We start from the raw sequence: 15,501 nt of genomic DNA, 5'->3' as shown, positions 1-15,501 counted from the left end.
TATCTTTGTCAAATCCATGTACTTCTCTCTTGTACCATCTTGAAACATGGATGTACGGAGTATATAAAAGATGCTTTTTAAAATCAGTTTCTTCTCTTTAGTTTTTCTTCGTCTCCAAACATGCGAAACCGTCTTCTTCTTCTTCTTCTTCTCTCTCTCTCTCTCTTTTTTTTTTTTAAAAAAAGAATATTTGGAGTTGTATTATAACGCACTTTAAACCAACGCTGAGCAAAAGACGAAGTTTATGCATTTGTTCTTGAAGAAACTTCATGTAAACCATAATATCCAAACAGTTTTTAAACAAAAAAGTAGAATCCTGTGACTATAATATCCAATTAGTCAGATTGATGATTGTATATTATTTCTTAACGTCATCAAGCATTATTTTTGGCGACATTTGGATACGACAAACGTCACAAAACTCAGTATTATTAAAGTATTTGCTAAGATTTGCACCTATTTAAAGTTGAACATGCAAGCGAAAGAATGAACACTGTTGGTTTCCTGGTTCTTCTCAAAATTTGTTGCAATAGCTTTTACTGCAAGTAATTACCTAAATTGATAATATGCCTTTGGAATTCACAGTTTTCAAACGTTCCAGAGCAAAAATTGCCAATAAAAAATAGATATCTTGCATCTTTTTGAGGTCTCTCGTCGGTTTACACGTATAAGAATGCTTTATAAATTATCCTGGTTTGTGTACTTGAAGAATGCTGTTGGCTGTCTTATGATATGGCGAATGGTAAGTAGTTGTTCAATCAGTTCTAGCTGCTTCTTGAAGCTGATCTGATGTCAGACTTTTGATTGATCCACGTATGTGTGTTTTTCTGAGTCAGTTGTTTTCTTAAAGAGTTTTTCACACACAAATTCCATTAGAGAACATTCGTTGTTATTTACTTATTTGTGTCGTATTGTCATGTGTAGCGTTTGAAATGCTAGTGGAACAAGCTATTTAAATAGTTCGTTAGCCACCACACCTCAAACGAAAGCACCTGTATAATATTCTATTTTCGTATACTTTATGAAAACAAATAAGTTTAAAAACGTCTCTCTAATCATAAAATAGCAATATTAATCTTTAACTATGTCATTTTCTGTATGATCACTGAAAAACACTTTACATTGTCCTGCGCAGTATCATAACGCACGTTACAGACAATGCAGAGAACACACACAGTTTCCGCAGCTTTCCATTAAATGCACTATGTCTTTTAATAACTAGTAAATCGTCTTGTTCAGCATTCCATGTGACATTTTCCAATATCTTTTCATCCTCCTCCAACTGGTAGGGTTCAAGGGAACTACCGTCCCAGTGTTCCTTGTGTTGGTTGTTCAGAACTAGACACACTATTCCAAAAAACGTTCCAAGAACGGTCTCTCGCAATACTAAGCTGCTTTGAATTGACATCAAAGCAAACACTAGAGAAAGCCTATGAATATAATTACCTGTATTGATTTTACTTGATACATAATTTTGCATTTCAATTGGTTGAATTGCAATGAGAGAAAATTTATGCTCGCAAGCACTTACTAGTTCATTCATTGAGAACTTTCCTTTTGAATGTCGTCATCCATCCAAGGGCATTTCTCTAACACTGTTTTCAAGAGCATTTGTCTGTTGTTCCTGTCGATTACAAATACTGTGAAAAAGTCTAACTGCAGGAAATCTTCTTCTCCTTCCCATTTTGCTTCTTTTACCGTGCCGAGCTCCCTCATGAATTGATAATCTCTCATATATGACTTCTTTCTATCAGCTCTATATTCTTGTAGCAATTCTTTATCCTGATATAATGGCTTCTATATTCGTTCTTTTTTTATACGTCCTTCCTTTATACCCAGATAGCATGTAAGCTTAAATCAAGGGTCGCTTTCCCTTGATTTTGGCTTAGCAATGTACAGTTGATGCGACAAGCGACAATCAACGTTTATTTTAGCTTGTTTTTAACTTGAAAAGAAGCTTGAATTTATCAACTTTCTACTAAGCCTATTTCAAGCTTGATTCAAAACGCTTGACGTTTGTCGATTGTTTAGCAAATGGAGCCATCTGTAGGATTGGTGAGTAGTTTGATTTCTTCCAAAAGGTAAACAAAGGTAAGCTATGTGTATGAAATGTAATAGTAAGCCCTACTTTAGTTTTAGTTACAAAATAAAAATGTGATTTTTATTTTAGACTGGTGCGCTGAGCGCTTTTAGGATAGTATTACTTCATTACTTTTCAAATATGGATGGAATTTTATGTTTATACCTTTTATGTTGTTTTCTTTTTTTTAAGTGTGTTCATCCGTATAATGTATACCATATTTAGCCATTGGATTCTTTAAAGTCAGTGATGGCTCTTGACAATTAGCATCAGCATAGGCGCCCGAAGGGGAGGGCGGTGGGGCCCGGGCCCCCTTTGGCTTACGAAAAGGGTTAAGTTTAGAGTTACCCCTCCGCTTTTTATAAAAATCAGGAAAATTTACAGGAGCAATGAGGTAAGAAATGATAATTTGAAGTTTTTATTTGATGTTTAGGAATGTAAATTCGGCAGGAGAGTTATGTTTAATACGAGAAAAGATATGTGGAAGTTAGTACTATTTGCCGGATGCGGAAGCTTTCGCGGAAGGTTTCAGCAGCATGGTAGTTGTAAAATATGGCGAACAGGTGTAACGGATGCGCAAAAATAATGAAGAAAACCTTTTAAATTTTTGTGAAGCCCACGGAGTACTGAAGTCAAGTGAAATGTAACAATTTTTAATACTTTAAGCACTGTTTTTTGTATGTTGCAAAGTCCAAGGGCACCTTCAGACTGGAGGGGCAACTCTAAACTTAAGCCTACGAAAATGTATACGTAATATAGGAAACCATGTATATTAAATACCAGGCGTAATATAGCAACCATGGAGATGGTCCCCTCCCTAGAAAATATTCCTCGGACACCCCGGAATATCAGTACAAAAATTAGAGGGTTAACTTCAGCAGACGGCTTTATCATATTAAAAATTTATAGGTGGAATACTTGATAACTGTTAAGGCATTGCTTTAGCAGACGGCTGTACCATATTTATATCGATTTTATAGTCATTTTTCACTAGATTTGAGATAATACTGTTACATATAGAGAATTTTGGAACTTGGGGGCCAAAATCAGGTAAAACCACCGTGTTTACAGGAGAATTGAGTTGGTGTTACGTAACCGTAATTACTAACATAACTAACCAAACCTAACCTAAATCATCAAAAACAGAAAATATAGGAAGAAAGTACGAATTCAGGTAAAATCACCATGTAAAAATTATTGCGGATATTTTATGTATTTTTCCACTTTCCTCGTTTATGTGCATGTCCTCCGTCGCTGACACGCCTGCTCTCTACGGACGCATCCCCTCGCTCCGCTCGGGATACCCAGCAACACCCCTGCCCTGACTCGGTTAGATGGCATTCGTGCTTTTTTTTTTTGTGGCCACCTAGCACAAGTTGGTTCGTGGTTTATGCACTAGCTTCTCATTTAGTAGATATTCTACAAAAAGGAACCCGGAAATGCAATGTGTGAACATTTGGTAGAACCATCTGCTCGAGTAATGCCCAAGTATCTTAATCCAGCCTAACCCAAACTAACTTAACCTACCTAAACCATAAAAAAAAAAAAAATACAAAATATATACCAAGATAGTACAAAATTTAAGCAAAATATTGCCCCCCCCCCAGTTCAAAAAATATGCCGTTACATAACACTTTACGTAGCATAGCTGAGCGAGCGAAGGGGAATAGATGCCCCGCAGGGCTCGTTTTTTTTTTTTTTCTACTTTTTAAGTTACACGCGTTTGGTATTGCAACCATTGCAGACGGTCATTTTCCAAAGCTTCATATGTACTTACTGCCATCTCATTCCTTGCTTGTATTCGTCTGCCTACCGCCTTGTCAATTAGATCCACCATAACATACTTAATTTTCCATTTCGTAGGATTCTATATAACAGATACGATTTATGAAGTCTAAACACATTAAAATAATTTATTTAATTAGGTAGAGCCATCTGCTAAAGTTAACCCCATATTAATAATGAAGGTAGTTAAATGATAATGTAAGTGTTTTAAACTCAATAAATTGTATGTGCAAATGAGTACACATGGGAAAGTAAGTATGTTATGGTGGAGCTATTTGCCAGGGCGGAAGGCGGTTGAATACAAGCAAGGAACGAAATGCCAGTATTTGTATGTTAAGTTTTGGAAAATGACAGTCTACAATGGCTGCAATGCCAATCGTGTGTAACTTAAAAGATAAGGGGAAAAAACGAGTCCTATGGGGCTTCTAATCCCCTCCGCTCGCTCAGCTGTGGTTCGTGAAGCGTTTGTAAAGTAGTGCCCCAAATCTAGTGAAAAAATCGACAAAATCGATTTAAATTTGGAGAGCCGTCCGCTAAAGTAATGAAAATTACGTTTTATCTCTACAATCGAGGAGAAAACTGCTTTGAATTAATACATTGCCTAAGCTTTCTTGTTTTAGCTTTCACCGATACACTAAAAATTTTAACCGATGTGGCTTCCCCAAGAATCGGTACGGATGATATTTAAATGCAGCAAGCAAGCCTGGACATTTCATTCATTTTAGAATGCATCATGCTTATCTTTCGTTCCTTATGTTCTTCCATAGTTATTCGGAGGTTGGGGTCAAAATTGAAGAATATAAATACTTATGTCCGACTTTATTTAGTAACAATTACTTATTCTAAGGTATACTTCATCAATCTTAGATTAAGTGATATCACTCATTTCATCGCTTTACAATAAGTGCAAGGAAAGGTTCGATCGGGTATGGACTTTTGGGTTTAGGGTAAAAGAATGATGAATTTCGAAAAATTAGTTATTAGATATTAATAATAATTCAAAATGGATTATTACGCGAAAATAAGTTGGCATACTAGTTTGAAGTTTGTTAGGTAAGAAGTCGAGGGTGTAAGTTTGAAGAAAACTAGGTTTTCCGTTGCTTACATTTTTATCTTTTTATCCTCTAAAAACAGTAACTTCTGTCTCTTAATTGATTTTAGTGCTTTTGTTTACTTTTTTTTTCTACCAGGTGAATGAAGTCTGGATCTAAAATCTCAGAAAAATATTTGCAATCTGAACGGATGTAATAAAGAAATAACTCTATTTTTCAGGATTGGCCAAAACCGTGTTTTTTTAAACTTTTTTTCACTTAAACCGGAATGTTTGCTTTACACCAGTTTTTTTTTTTTTTTTTTTTTTTTAATACGTTTACCTTAGATTAAAGTGGAGTAACCGTTGCCCCCTTTTTTTTGAGAGTAAAGTTAATTTGAGGCTGATGATTCGATTGAACAAGGTCGCAACCTCGAGAAATGAACGCAACTCGCTCAAACTATAGGTCATAGGTCAACTAGTTCTGTAAATGATTTGCCATTACATCATAAATTATTCAGCAGTCTACTCCTTCAGCATTGGTTAAGCTTGAATTTTCCTTGTCGGAGGCATGATAGTCCACAAGTTGAGTGGGGGTGGGATTCGTGAAATATACTTTTTTAACTTGTCTCTTTAATTGTGATTTTATTTTATCAAGTTTGGAGTTCCCGCCGAACTGCCTGTAGTGCGCTGCCACACTAGCGGACGGTCAACAAAACTTTTCCACAGAAGCTGATTAAGTGTCTAAATTTATAACATTGGAAAGTAGATCGACGAAACAGAGATTTCTATTAAGTTTGACTGGTTTGTTAATAATAATAATAAAAAGTTTTATTTAGAAAGATAGTATGAATGGTCCAGAACTATTAGTCACTTCCTGTATTGATTAGCAAATTAAATTAAGCCTGTATTTCTGACTGACTAAATTAGATCTTCTGTACTATATAGTCTTTTAAAATTGTCCATTGATTTAATGTGTATAACTATAGAGTGATTCCATTTTGCAGTTCTTTCCCTTTTGGTTCTTAAGTGGCTCCTAAAATATTCACAAGTATGCAAGATCACTGCAACGTATTTCTATCAGTTGACCTCCGTGGATGATGGGTCTGTGGATTTATCGCCTTTGTTATCAAGGGATTCTGGTTTCGAGTTCAAATGAAGAACAATATCTCTCGAGTGCAACTGAGTAGTGGTTCGGATCTCACTTAAAGCTGTAGGTCCCGTTCTTCACAACCCCGCTGTTATGTCCTTAACCATAGAAAAACGAAGGTGGGTCAAATTTGCCCGCACTTTCTTTTTCTCTTTGCCCGAACAAATGAATTTTACAAGGTTTGAATTTTTTTGTATTTTCTTCTGTAATCTAAACTTAAATTTAGTTTTATTAGAAAGCACATTATTGTGGTAGTTTTTTTTTTTTTTTTTTTAGCGCAGGAGACTAAGTACATTTTTTTTAGCAACCTAGAAATGTTAAGAGGAGTACAGTTTTACTTTGAAAGGATCATGTAAACTTATCTATTCTTTGAATGGATGACTAAATTAACATAATCTACTTTTATACATTGAGCAAACGTAATACTCTCAGTTTTAGTATAGTAAATTGTCTACACAGGCGAATTGTATTTCAAGCTACTTCATGTCTGCTAACCAAATGCGGTAGTAGTCTGTACTGGGACTTGTAATATTTCCTATTAAAATAAAATTTCACAAGTCTTAAAATAATTTTACAACTCACATTTATTAGTAGCAGTCATTAAATAACTTTAAAATACATTAGTAGGGTTAAAATTGGAATTTACAACCACGAGCAAAATTGACACCCCTTAGTCTTTCACGTGACCAATTACAGTTTAGTCTTCCTAGGGTTAATGTTAAGATACAGGGATTGACTAATAATATTGAATGATTATGAAGGAATTAGTGGCATGAGAACGGGAAAACCCTCACGAATATGATATTGTCCATCATAAACTCATAAGGCCGGAGATTGAACCAAAGATCCGTCGCACCAAAAGGCAACGTTCTACCTCTGAGCAATCAACCCTTTCCTTCCGCAGTGCTGATTTATGAAGTCATACTCTAATGACCTGGTCATAATTCTGCAACGTAGTGGTCTTCTACACACGTCTTCCTAATTGTTCTCCACTTTTCCCCCCAAGATTTCTGATTAAATGAACAGCGAAATCATATTTAAATAAAATCTTTGAGTTTTGTCCCACGGTTATGCGGGGCAGCCTAAAGGAGACGGTGATGATGAGAATGAATTAAATAATGGATTGAAGAAAGTGGAGGGAAACGGTAGAACCCTGAGAAAATCTACGCACACGGTGTTTGTCCACCACAAACGTACACCCATGTCCAAAATTATTGTCGCATGTCTATAAATATGTTGTTGTAGGAATAAAATTTGATAACGAATTCGCCCTGTATTTCTTACAATGTTGGTATGTGCGTAATCGGCAAAGACATGTATGTGGCAAATTTCATGTCAAAAGAGCAGTAAATAAGAACAATAAAACGAAAATAAAGCTTTCTTGACCATTTGTTTTACTCATTCTAATTTATGTGCTTATAATTCTTTCCCTATAAAATTTTCCACAAATATACATTTCTCGATTATACACATAGTATCGGTATTAAAAGTATCCTGCAAAATCATTATCAAATTATATTCTTACAAGAAGACAGTTATAGATATGCGACAATCATTTTGAACATGAATGTACATTTAATTGTTTCAATGGTTTGTGAAATAATATATTTTCTAGTTATATTAACACCTTCAAAACAATATTTCCTAAAATTTATTGCAGATATCAGAATGGTATTTGGCCAAATGCAATCTACTTTAGCTGACCTTAGTGAAAGAGTATCCTCCGTCGAGAAGAAGGTCGACACACTTCTAAGTAATGGTGTGAGTGTGAAAGCAGAGTCCATAAACGAACAATCCGAACTTCTTGGCCTTCTGCCTCTGCGAACGTTGAATGATTTTCAAACATTTGAGAGAAAGCTTGAAGAACCTAACTTCGGAAAGAAATATGTAAGTATCCTATCAAACCTGTACAAGTTATGAAGCAGGTTTCAAATCTTTGTTATATCTTTTAATTTACGTCTTTTTGGAACATCTCTCTTTTGACTCAATGTTAGCATCAACTCCATTTTTGCCAATTTAGCCATTATCATGTGCATTAGCTATGGACTATAATTTTGGTCAACTTGCCATTCATACTTGCTAATATAGCGGCAATTACATCTTTTGCAGTCAATTTTTTTTTTTTTTTTTTTTTTTTTTTAGAAAATATGAAAAACCTAAAAAAAAGTAGTTTATCTTGGTATTTTTCTAATTCTTTTGTTTACAACAGCACTTACATTGTCACAGTAGATTAGATATCTTTTATCAGTCTCACCTATCCGTCACGGTAAATTGGGATTCCTGGATCTGGTTTCTCCATAGTCAATTTGTTTGATTAGTTTCTAGTGTATTTTTAGTTTGGGTGGAGTTTTTCTTGTTGAGATGCGTGCATGTGCATGTATATATTTTTGTGATAGATCAATAGTGTTATGAAGCCATACCCAGCATTAGAAGTTGAAAATAATTCAAGAGATTTTATTACTTCTAGTCAATGAAGGAACAAATTGTATTGTGAAACTGTTTGATTTGAGGATATCAAAAGATAAATAATATTAGAACATCTTTGTAAACTAGTAGACTTAAAGTACCAAATATTTAGTTCCTTTATTCCTAAATTCTGTTACCTATAATGTAAGGTAAGTTGAGCCATTTTTAGCTAGTTTTTGTGCGTCATTTAGCTATTTTCTGACACTACTTGTTGACAGCATTGATTAACCCACTGTTACTTGTTACTTTTGGAAGTGTATGTAATTTCCATATACATACACACACAAACACACACACACACACACACACACATATATATATATATATATATATATAGTATTTTTTTCTAATTCAAACGGACAATGGTCCTTTTAAATAACCGCTATTCCGATATAAAGCTGAAAGTTTCCAAATAAATCCCAGGCAAACAGTTTTTGTTAGTCACGTAGCCCATTTGATACGGCCTTCCGTGAAACTCAGAACCCCACGCTTTTTTTTCACACTTCACATTACGGTATCTAAAAATTAATCTAGTTTCATTCATGCTTCGTTTTTTTTTTTCCACTGGTAGAAAAACATAACAATACGGACCCTTATATATATTGCTTTTCTTTTTGATTTCAGCATGCATTAGATCTAAATACTTTCCTTTCTTTCAGGTAAAAATATTACTGTCAATTGGTGGTAAGGATTTTAAAAGGTTTCGCTCACAATGCAATAAGAAGAACTTTGTGCCACAAACTCGCAATGGAATTCACCTACTCTGGCAGGAAACCAAGGATCATGAAGCAAAAAAGCACACCTTTGGGTCCAACCAAATGTGCAATAAGATCAACAGTAAGTTGATTTGAAAAGTTGTACTGAAATATTTAACTTCATTTATGTATTTATGCTAGTAACCATACAAAATTCCAGTTTGCTAATTATTAAGTCTTACTTCTCTCGTACTGGACGTGTGTTCTCATATTAGTATGTCCCAAGCAATCAGAAGTAATTCTTCATGAATAAAGTATGCTTTGAGTACTTTAGGATTCTTTTACTGTCAAGTAGTAAAATATGTAAATGTGTTCACCCTTACTGGGTGAATATAACATCTGTGTAGAATGTATAGGAAATTCAATAACTGATCCAACACTCTATGTTGTAAACAAAGCTTTACTGGCAAAGTACATATTTAAACAAATCTTTGCTTGAAAAAGCATTCAAAAGAATTTGTAAGGTGTACGGAAAATCTAAAACCAAATAAAATTCCAAGGTAGGAATGATTCCAGGGCTAAATAAAGTCAATAGTGTCAACGAATTTAAATTGAAGTACAGTGTAGGAATCACTACTGTGAAGTATAATTTTGCACCAGACTTTTCGTGTATACCTGTAAATTTGATACTGTCTACCACACGAATATAACTTTGTTGGGTTGGCAACACTGTTAGTCTGGTAGTATTACGTAGTATGCCAAACTGTCTCCCCTGCCGATATTTTAAAGGTGCAAAATTTCAGAGCTCTTTGTCTAACACTGGAACGCAGATAAAACACTAGAAGAACATAGCTTTCGAAGTTACCATAATTCCAGTATAAAAAGAGAAAAGTTGCAGGATTTCAAGACGGCGAATAGTCAAACTTTCGTCTTTCTGTCGACTTCATCTTTCAATTTTTCGTGACAACGAAGTTAGCCAAAACACATGTGTTTTTTGTAGTGTTATTTAAGGTGACTTTAAACGTTGACTCAAAACCATATCACCACTAAGGGCACCGGAAGAAAGTCTTGTTACACTTGTATCGAAAAATGTAACTTTTCCATTATATAATATACCAAAAGTGTGGTGGAAGATAACTTTCTATAGTACCCTTACATAAAAATCACAAAATAGGGGCCTAGCTTAGGTGACTTGAAAAATAATATAGGAATTAGTTTCAGCTCTAGGAATCCATGTTTACAAACCATACCGTAATTCCGTAAAGCTATTTAAGAGGGAAATTTATTTCAAATGACAGTTTTTTTTTTTTTTAAAGAATAAAAATCGCTAGTACTTGCTTGAAATTGTATCTTTCTTTTCAGCTGCTGTTCGTAAGATGTACACCGTCGCAACAGAAGAAACGGTGAAGGAAGTATTGGGTGTTTGGCTGCAGCAGGCGGGGCCTAGACTACTGCGTAGGTAAGTATAGTTTTACCTATTTTCCTTACAATCACGAGAGATATCGGAAAGTTCTTACCATCACTAAATAAGCTAGGGATCTGCAACTTAGTCCATGGACGCGTTCTTCTCTACATATACGTTGCGCTTCTTATCTACTTATTTTAAATAATATGAAAATACCAAATTTCATGTTTCAAACCTTCATAAATTCAGAGATTTTGACATCTTATAATAATTGTAATTCTCACTCCTTTTCTTTTCTTTCTCACCTTTTTTTTCTTTTTTTCCTTTGTACTAAAATATCAAAAACCGCTTAAATATGTCAAATTATTTGAAATGATACATCCGAATATCAAATTTCAAGTCTGTAACCTCAAGGAATTCGGAGATATGGTCATATTTTAAAAATACGTCCCACACCTATTTTCCTCCCCTTCCTGTCGAATTTGCAAAAATCCTTCCTTAGTGGTATCCTACGTAACAAATCCCATGTACTTTCCATATTTAACTTGTCTATCTTAAGCGATTTGGCCTGTGCAAAGATCTGTCGGTCACTCAATCACTTAGGTCTTTGTATTTTATATAGCGAGATGAGTTCATTTTTACGCATTCATGTATTAGTACACAGTGAAATGAGATGAAATGTTTACCTTCTATGTATTTATTATTTTATTATCCTTTATAATTTAGCAACTTGCCTGTTACTTTCCTCGGAGGATGGAAATATTAACTAAAATCGAGATTCATTACTGTTTACATTTTTATTTTTTTGTCTTCTGGAAGAAAGTACCTCTGTTAATTCTATTTTTTGATTACTCCTATCTGCTGAATGAAATCTTTTTTTTTTTCTAAGAATAACTTTTATTCCTTGGTTAATTTTGGTGTTGATTACTTCTTTTCTATACTGCGGGAAATTTCATTTTTTGAAAACTGCGATGTCAGAGTAATAGAGAGATAGGCACTTACTGTTATATTTGCCTTCTAAAAACATTTCCTACCTGCTGCATGAAAAACAGAAAGCAACTAACCTCTTTTTTTCTTGACTAATTTTAGTGTTATTTTACATCTTTTCTATCTACTGAACGAACTCATCTCTTGAGAGAAAAACTACAATACCACCCACTTTCTTGATTGATTAGAGTTAATTACTTCTTTTCTATAGTAAATGAAATCATCTTACATTCTGGAAAACTCTGCAATGCCATTGTAATAGAGAAATATGCAATTGCAGAATCTTCCAGACGATAAGATTATTTCGTTTAGTATAGAAACAAGCAATAAAGTACTATAATTAATTAAGATACATATGGTATTGTAGTTTTTTTTTTCCTAGAAGATAAAGACTTCAGCAGTTAGAAAATTTTGTTAAAAGACAAAATAATAGTAAATGCACATTTCTCTCTTACAAAGACATTCCCGACTTTTCGGGAAGATAAGACTTCATTCAGTATGAAAAAGAAATAATCAACACTAAAATTGAACAAGAAATAAAGGTTAATGTTTTATCCACAAGATAAAGACTTCATTCAGCAGTGGCAGTAATAAAAAAATAAATTTAAAAAGTAAGAGTAGTTTTTTTCCCCCAAAGACAAAAAGATTTCAATAGGATGGAGCACGCCAAAGTATGCGTATGCGTAAACACTCAACAACAAATTACCAGGAAAATAAATAGGGAGACATAGGTCTTAAAATGCATTCAGAATTTGACTGGATTGAAGTAAATGAAGTGATTTTCCTGCCTTGTGCCATGTACACTGAGAAATGTTTCTGCTTTCAAAGATGGGATATAAAGAACTAGGTCGATAGGTCGCAGGAGTATTTATTCTCTATAATGAATTGTGAAACGACGCTAATGACTCCGACACGATGTTCCATGAATATGGGTCAAATAAACTTAGTGTTACATTTACGGTAATGAGTCATCCCTTCTTCATTTGATATGTATGATGAAGGCAATATGCATGTCTTCCTATCAGTGATTCTTGTGTTTTGAAAGAATGAAACGTTGCAAAGATGTATTCCTCCGCTGTAAGGCTCAGGATTAAAATCCGTTTGTTTTACTGTCACAAATAATTCCAGTGAATTGTTGTTCAACACCTCTTTACGTATTAGTCACCAGTAACTTTTTTATTTTTTATTTTTAAAGAGAAATATTTCATTGAACCTCTAAGGTATGTTCTAAACTCGTTGCAAAATGGTACGAAGTTGTCCGTGTACACGGTGCCTACTTTAGTAAATTCTACACGTTTCCTGTGAATTGCGAACTACACTTTCCCACGCGTTCTGTTGTACGTGACGCAGGATAACGCCTTGTAGGTCATCATCTGTCATTTATGTTGCTCCGTGAAGAATACAAGGTATATAGGTTCACACACTTATGACCTATCTTTCCTGTGAATCGTGAGATCAGATTGCATTTCATACAAGGCATGGAGAGAAAATTGCAGAAATAAGTAAATATTTGTTCTTCCATCTCTCAGTGATTTCTTATATCAGTGATTACCTCGTTTGTTTTTTCGTAACGCCGTGCTTATACAACAGTACCGAGTGAGTCAATATGACATTTTCTGGATTTATCTCAATTGATGCTCTCACAGAACAATGCACATTTTCAGCTAGGAAACTTAAAAAAAAAAAAAAAAAAAACTTTACTGAAAATTTACTGGCACTAGAACATTGAAATAGGTAAAGTGAATAAATACCATGCAGTGGTACCAGTGATGAAACGAGTAACATACTTCGTGACTCGTGATCCCGAAGTAGTCAGATCCCTGACCCTGTATGACCCAGACAGATTCGTGCGATCCCGAGACGACTTAATATCAGACTGTGGGAGAGTATGTTGTAATTGTAACAAACGCGATTCTTTCCTTTCAAGTGTTTCTTATGAGTGATCGTCTCAAAATTTAATCAAATAAGGCTATAAAACGTAAAATGTAGAATATAAGGGATGCCGCTAAACCGAAAGAGTGTTTGGGTAATGTTTATGTATAGTAGTGTTTAAAATTACTTTATTAATTTTCAGTATGGGAAGATGAATTATATTGTATTTGACATAGTCAAGACACTTTGAATAAGAAGTGTCACACTACAAATCTAACATCTGAATAGGTGAGCTCGATTAGGGAATATTAATTCACTATAAAAAATTCTACCGTAATGCTATAGAGATCATATTTGGAGTGCCTCCAAGCCATGGATCACCAGATCTGGGAAACGAGTGCCAGACTCTGTTGCCTTGTGTGGCACTTACTTCAAAGAATAATAATTTATTTTAATGAGAGCGTATTTATAAGGTAAACAATATGAATGTTTTCTTTTAACTGTGCAATCAATTACATGTTTTTCAGTACGTATTTATGATCGTTATTTTGCAGAGAACGAAGAAATTCAAAACCTGTAGTGGAAGGTCACACCGTTGAAGTTGAGGAACCCAATTAAGGAAATAAGTTAGAAATAATACAAAATATGTAAATAAGTTCAATAAATAACATTGTAATACAAGCTGGTTGTTTTCATGGAACCTTATATCAGTTGTTGTGTAGAATGTAGGGATAATTTATTTCAAATATGTAGCAGCAGGATGCGAAATCATAACAGTTATGATCGGGGAGAGATAGGAGTAAATAAATAAGTAAAAAAAAAAATTGCACTGGAAAGTTTTGAAATGAAGATTTCATATATTGAACATCCAAAATTATTGATATATGTAAGGTTAGGGATAATGCTTATCCACTAGGTTGTCCACTAACTGCACAGATTTACTGTAAATAGTTTGTATACTTCTGACAGTGTCGATGTCACCTTATCTCTCCAGTAAATTATTTAGGATGAATTTTCTTCCAAAATTTTGAAGTGTGGGAATGGCCATCCTCAGTATTTCGCACCCTGTGTAGCAGTGGTTCTAGGATTTAATTTATATTTCTTTCTTTCCTGAAATCTGATAATTTAAAAGTTTGCTTAGCCCTTGACGCTTGTCTAGTGGTGTACGTCTTTGGTGCGCCTAGGGTCGTGGTCGATTCCCAGTGGAAGACCTTACAAACACTAAACGCATTACTGTTCGGATTCTACAGGTCAGTGTCTCATGTAAAACTTCGTGCTGAAACGGGACGCTCAACTTCAACATCAAACTGTGGTTAATGGTAAACTAATTGGATACTGATCTGCCAGGTCGCATAGTATATTCACCAAGGAACTCAGGAAAAGTGTTGCTTTCTATGTTGAGATAAGATACTAATCTCAATAGACTGGAGTATGGGGTATATATTCAACACCAATGTTGTGTGAGACATGGATTTATAATTTAACATGATATTTCAATAATGTTACTCAACAGAAGTAAACCTGAACCTCGTGCTGCAAAGACGCATAATGGACGAAGGAAAGAAGCATAATACAGATTGTGAAAGTATACATTATTTTGCTTTCATTTTGACCGAACACAACTATTCTTTTTCAGAACATTGCTTATGTAGGTTTAACAGTTCTTTCGTCGTCACCTTTACGTTTATTTTTGCAGGATTGTTGTCTATATGAGGTTAATTTCATTTTGTATAAGATTTGATGTGAGGCCCAGTAGTGTCAACCTTGATACAGATTTGTTTCTGCACGTGAGAAAATGATTCATCTGGTTGGCGTCATGTATAATATTTGATGTGAAGGTTAGTATAATGTTCAGTGTGTAAGTTACATAAATGATGGTGTGTGTTCTTTTGCCATCTGAGGGTGTTTGGATAATGCCACCACTTTATTGGCATTCTTTTAAAAATATTGCAGAAACCATAGCTTACTACTATGTTTACTATTAATAGTAAGTATGGTATGGTTTCCCCTATATATATTTAAAATAATGCC

The 15,501-nt window shown here is 34.4% G+C and overlaps 1 protein-coding gene across 2 annotated transcripts; it reads left to right on the top strand.

Moving 5' to 3' along the window:
* Nucleotides 1-1,707: 1,707 nt before the first annotated feature.
* LOC145678486 (uncharacterized) lies at nt 1,708-14,274 on the top strand. Of its 2 annotated transcripts, XM_081748672.1 has the most exons (5): nt 1,708-2,091; nt 7,706-7,932; nt 9,171-9,348; nt 10,569-10,665; nt 14,025-14,274. In XM_081748672.1, the coding sequence occupies exons 2-5, from the start codon at nt 7,714-7,716 to the stop codon at nt 14,086-14,088; spliced, it is 558 nt and encodes a 185-aa protein (XP_081604798.1). In that variant the 5' UTR covers nt 1,708-2,091; nt 7,706-7,713; the 3' UTR covers nt 14,089-14,274. The 2 variants fall into 2 exon arrangements, with proteins under 2 accessions (XP_081604798.1, XP_081604797.1); XM_081748671.1 differs by lacking the exon at nt 1,708-2,091 and having other exon boundaries at nt 2,100-7,932; nt 14,025-14,273.
* The last annotated feature ends 1,227 nt before the right edge of the window (nt 14,275-15,501 follow it).

The sequence above is a fragment of the Thermobia domestica genome, chromosome 2 (assembly GCF_964235325.1).
Source record: "Thermobia domestica chromosome 2, izTheDome1.hap1.1, whole genome shotgun sequence".
Classification (NCBI taxonomy): domain Eukaryota; kingdom Metazoa; phylum Arthropoda; class Insecta; order Zygentoma; family Lepismatidae; genus Thermobia; species Thermobia domestica.
The sequence above is the reverse complement of the archived record's forward strand: the minus strand, read 5'-3'. Positions and strand labels throughout refer to the sequence as shown.

Coding starts and splice junctions, on each gene's coding strand:
- LOC145678486 (XM_081748671.1), top strand. CDS start 7,609: ATGAATGTACATTTAATTGTTTCAATGGTTTGTGAAATAATATATTTT. Junction 7,933..9,170: donor CTAACTTCGGAAAGAAATAT/GTAAGTATCCTA, acceptor CCTTTCTTTCAG/GTAAAAATATTACTGTCAAT. Junction 9,349..10,568: donor AATGTGCAATAAGATCAACA/GTAAGTTGATTT, acceptor CTTTCTTTTCAG/CTGCTGTTCGTAAGATGTAC.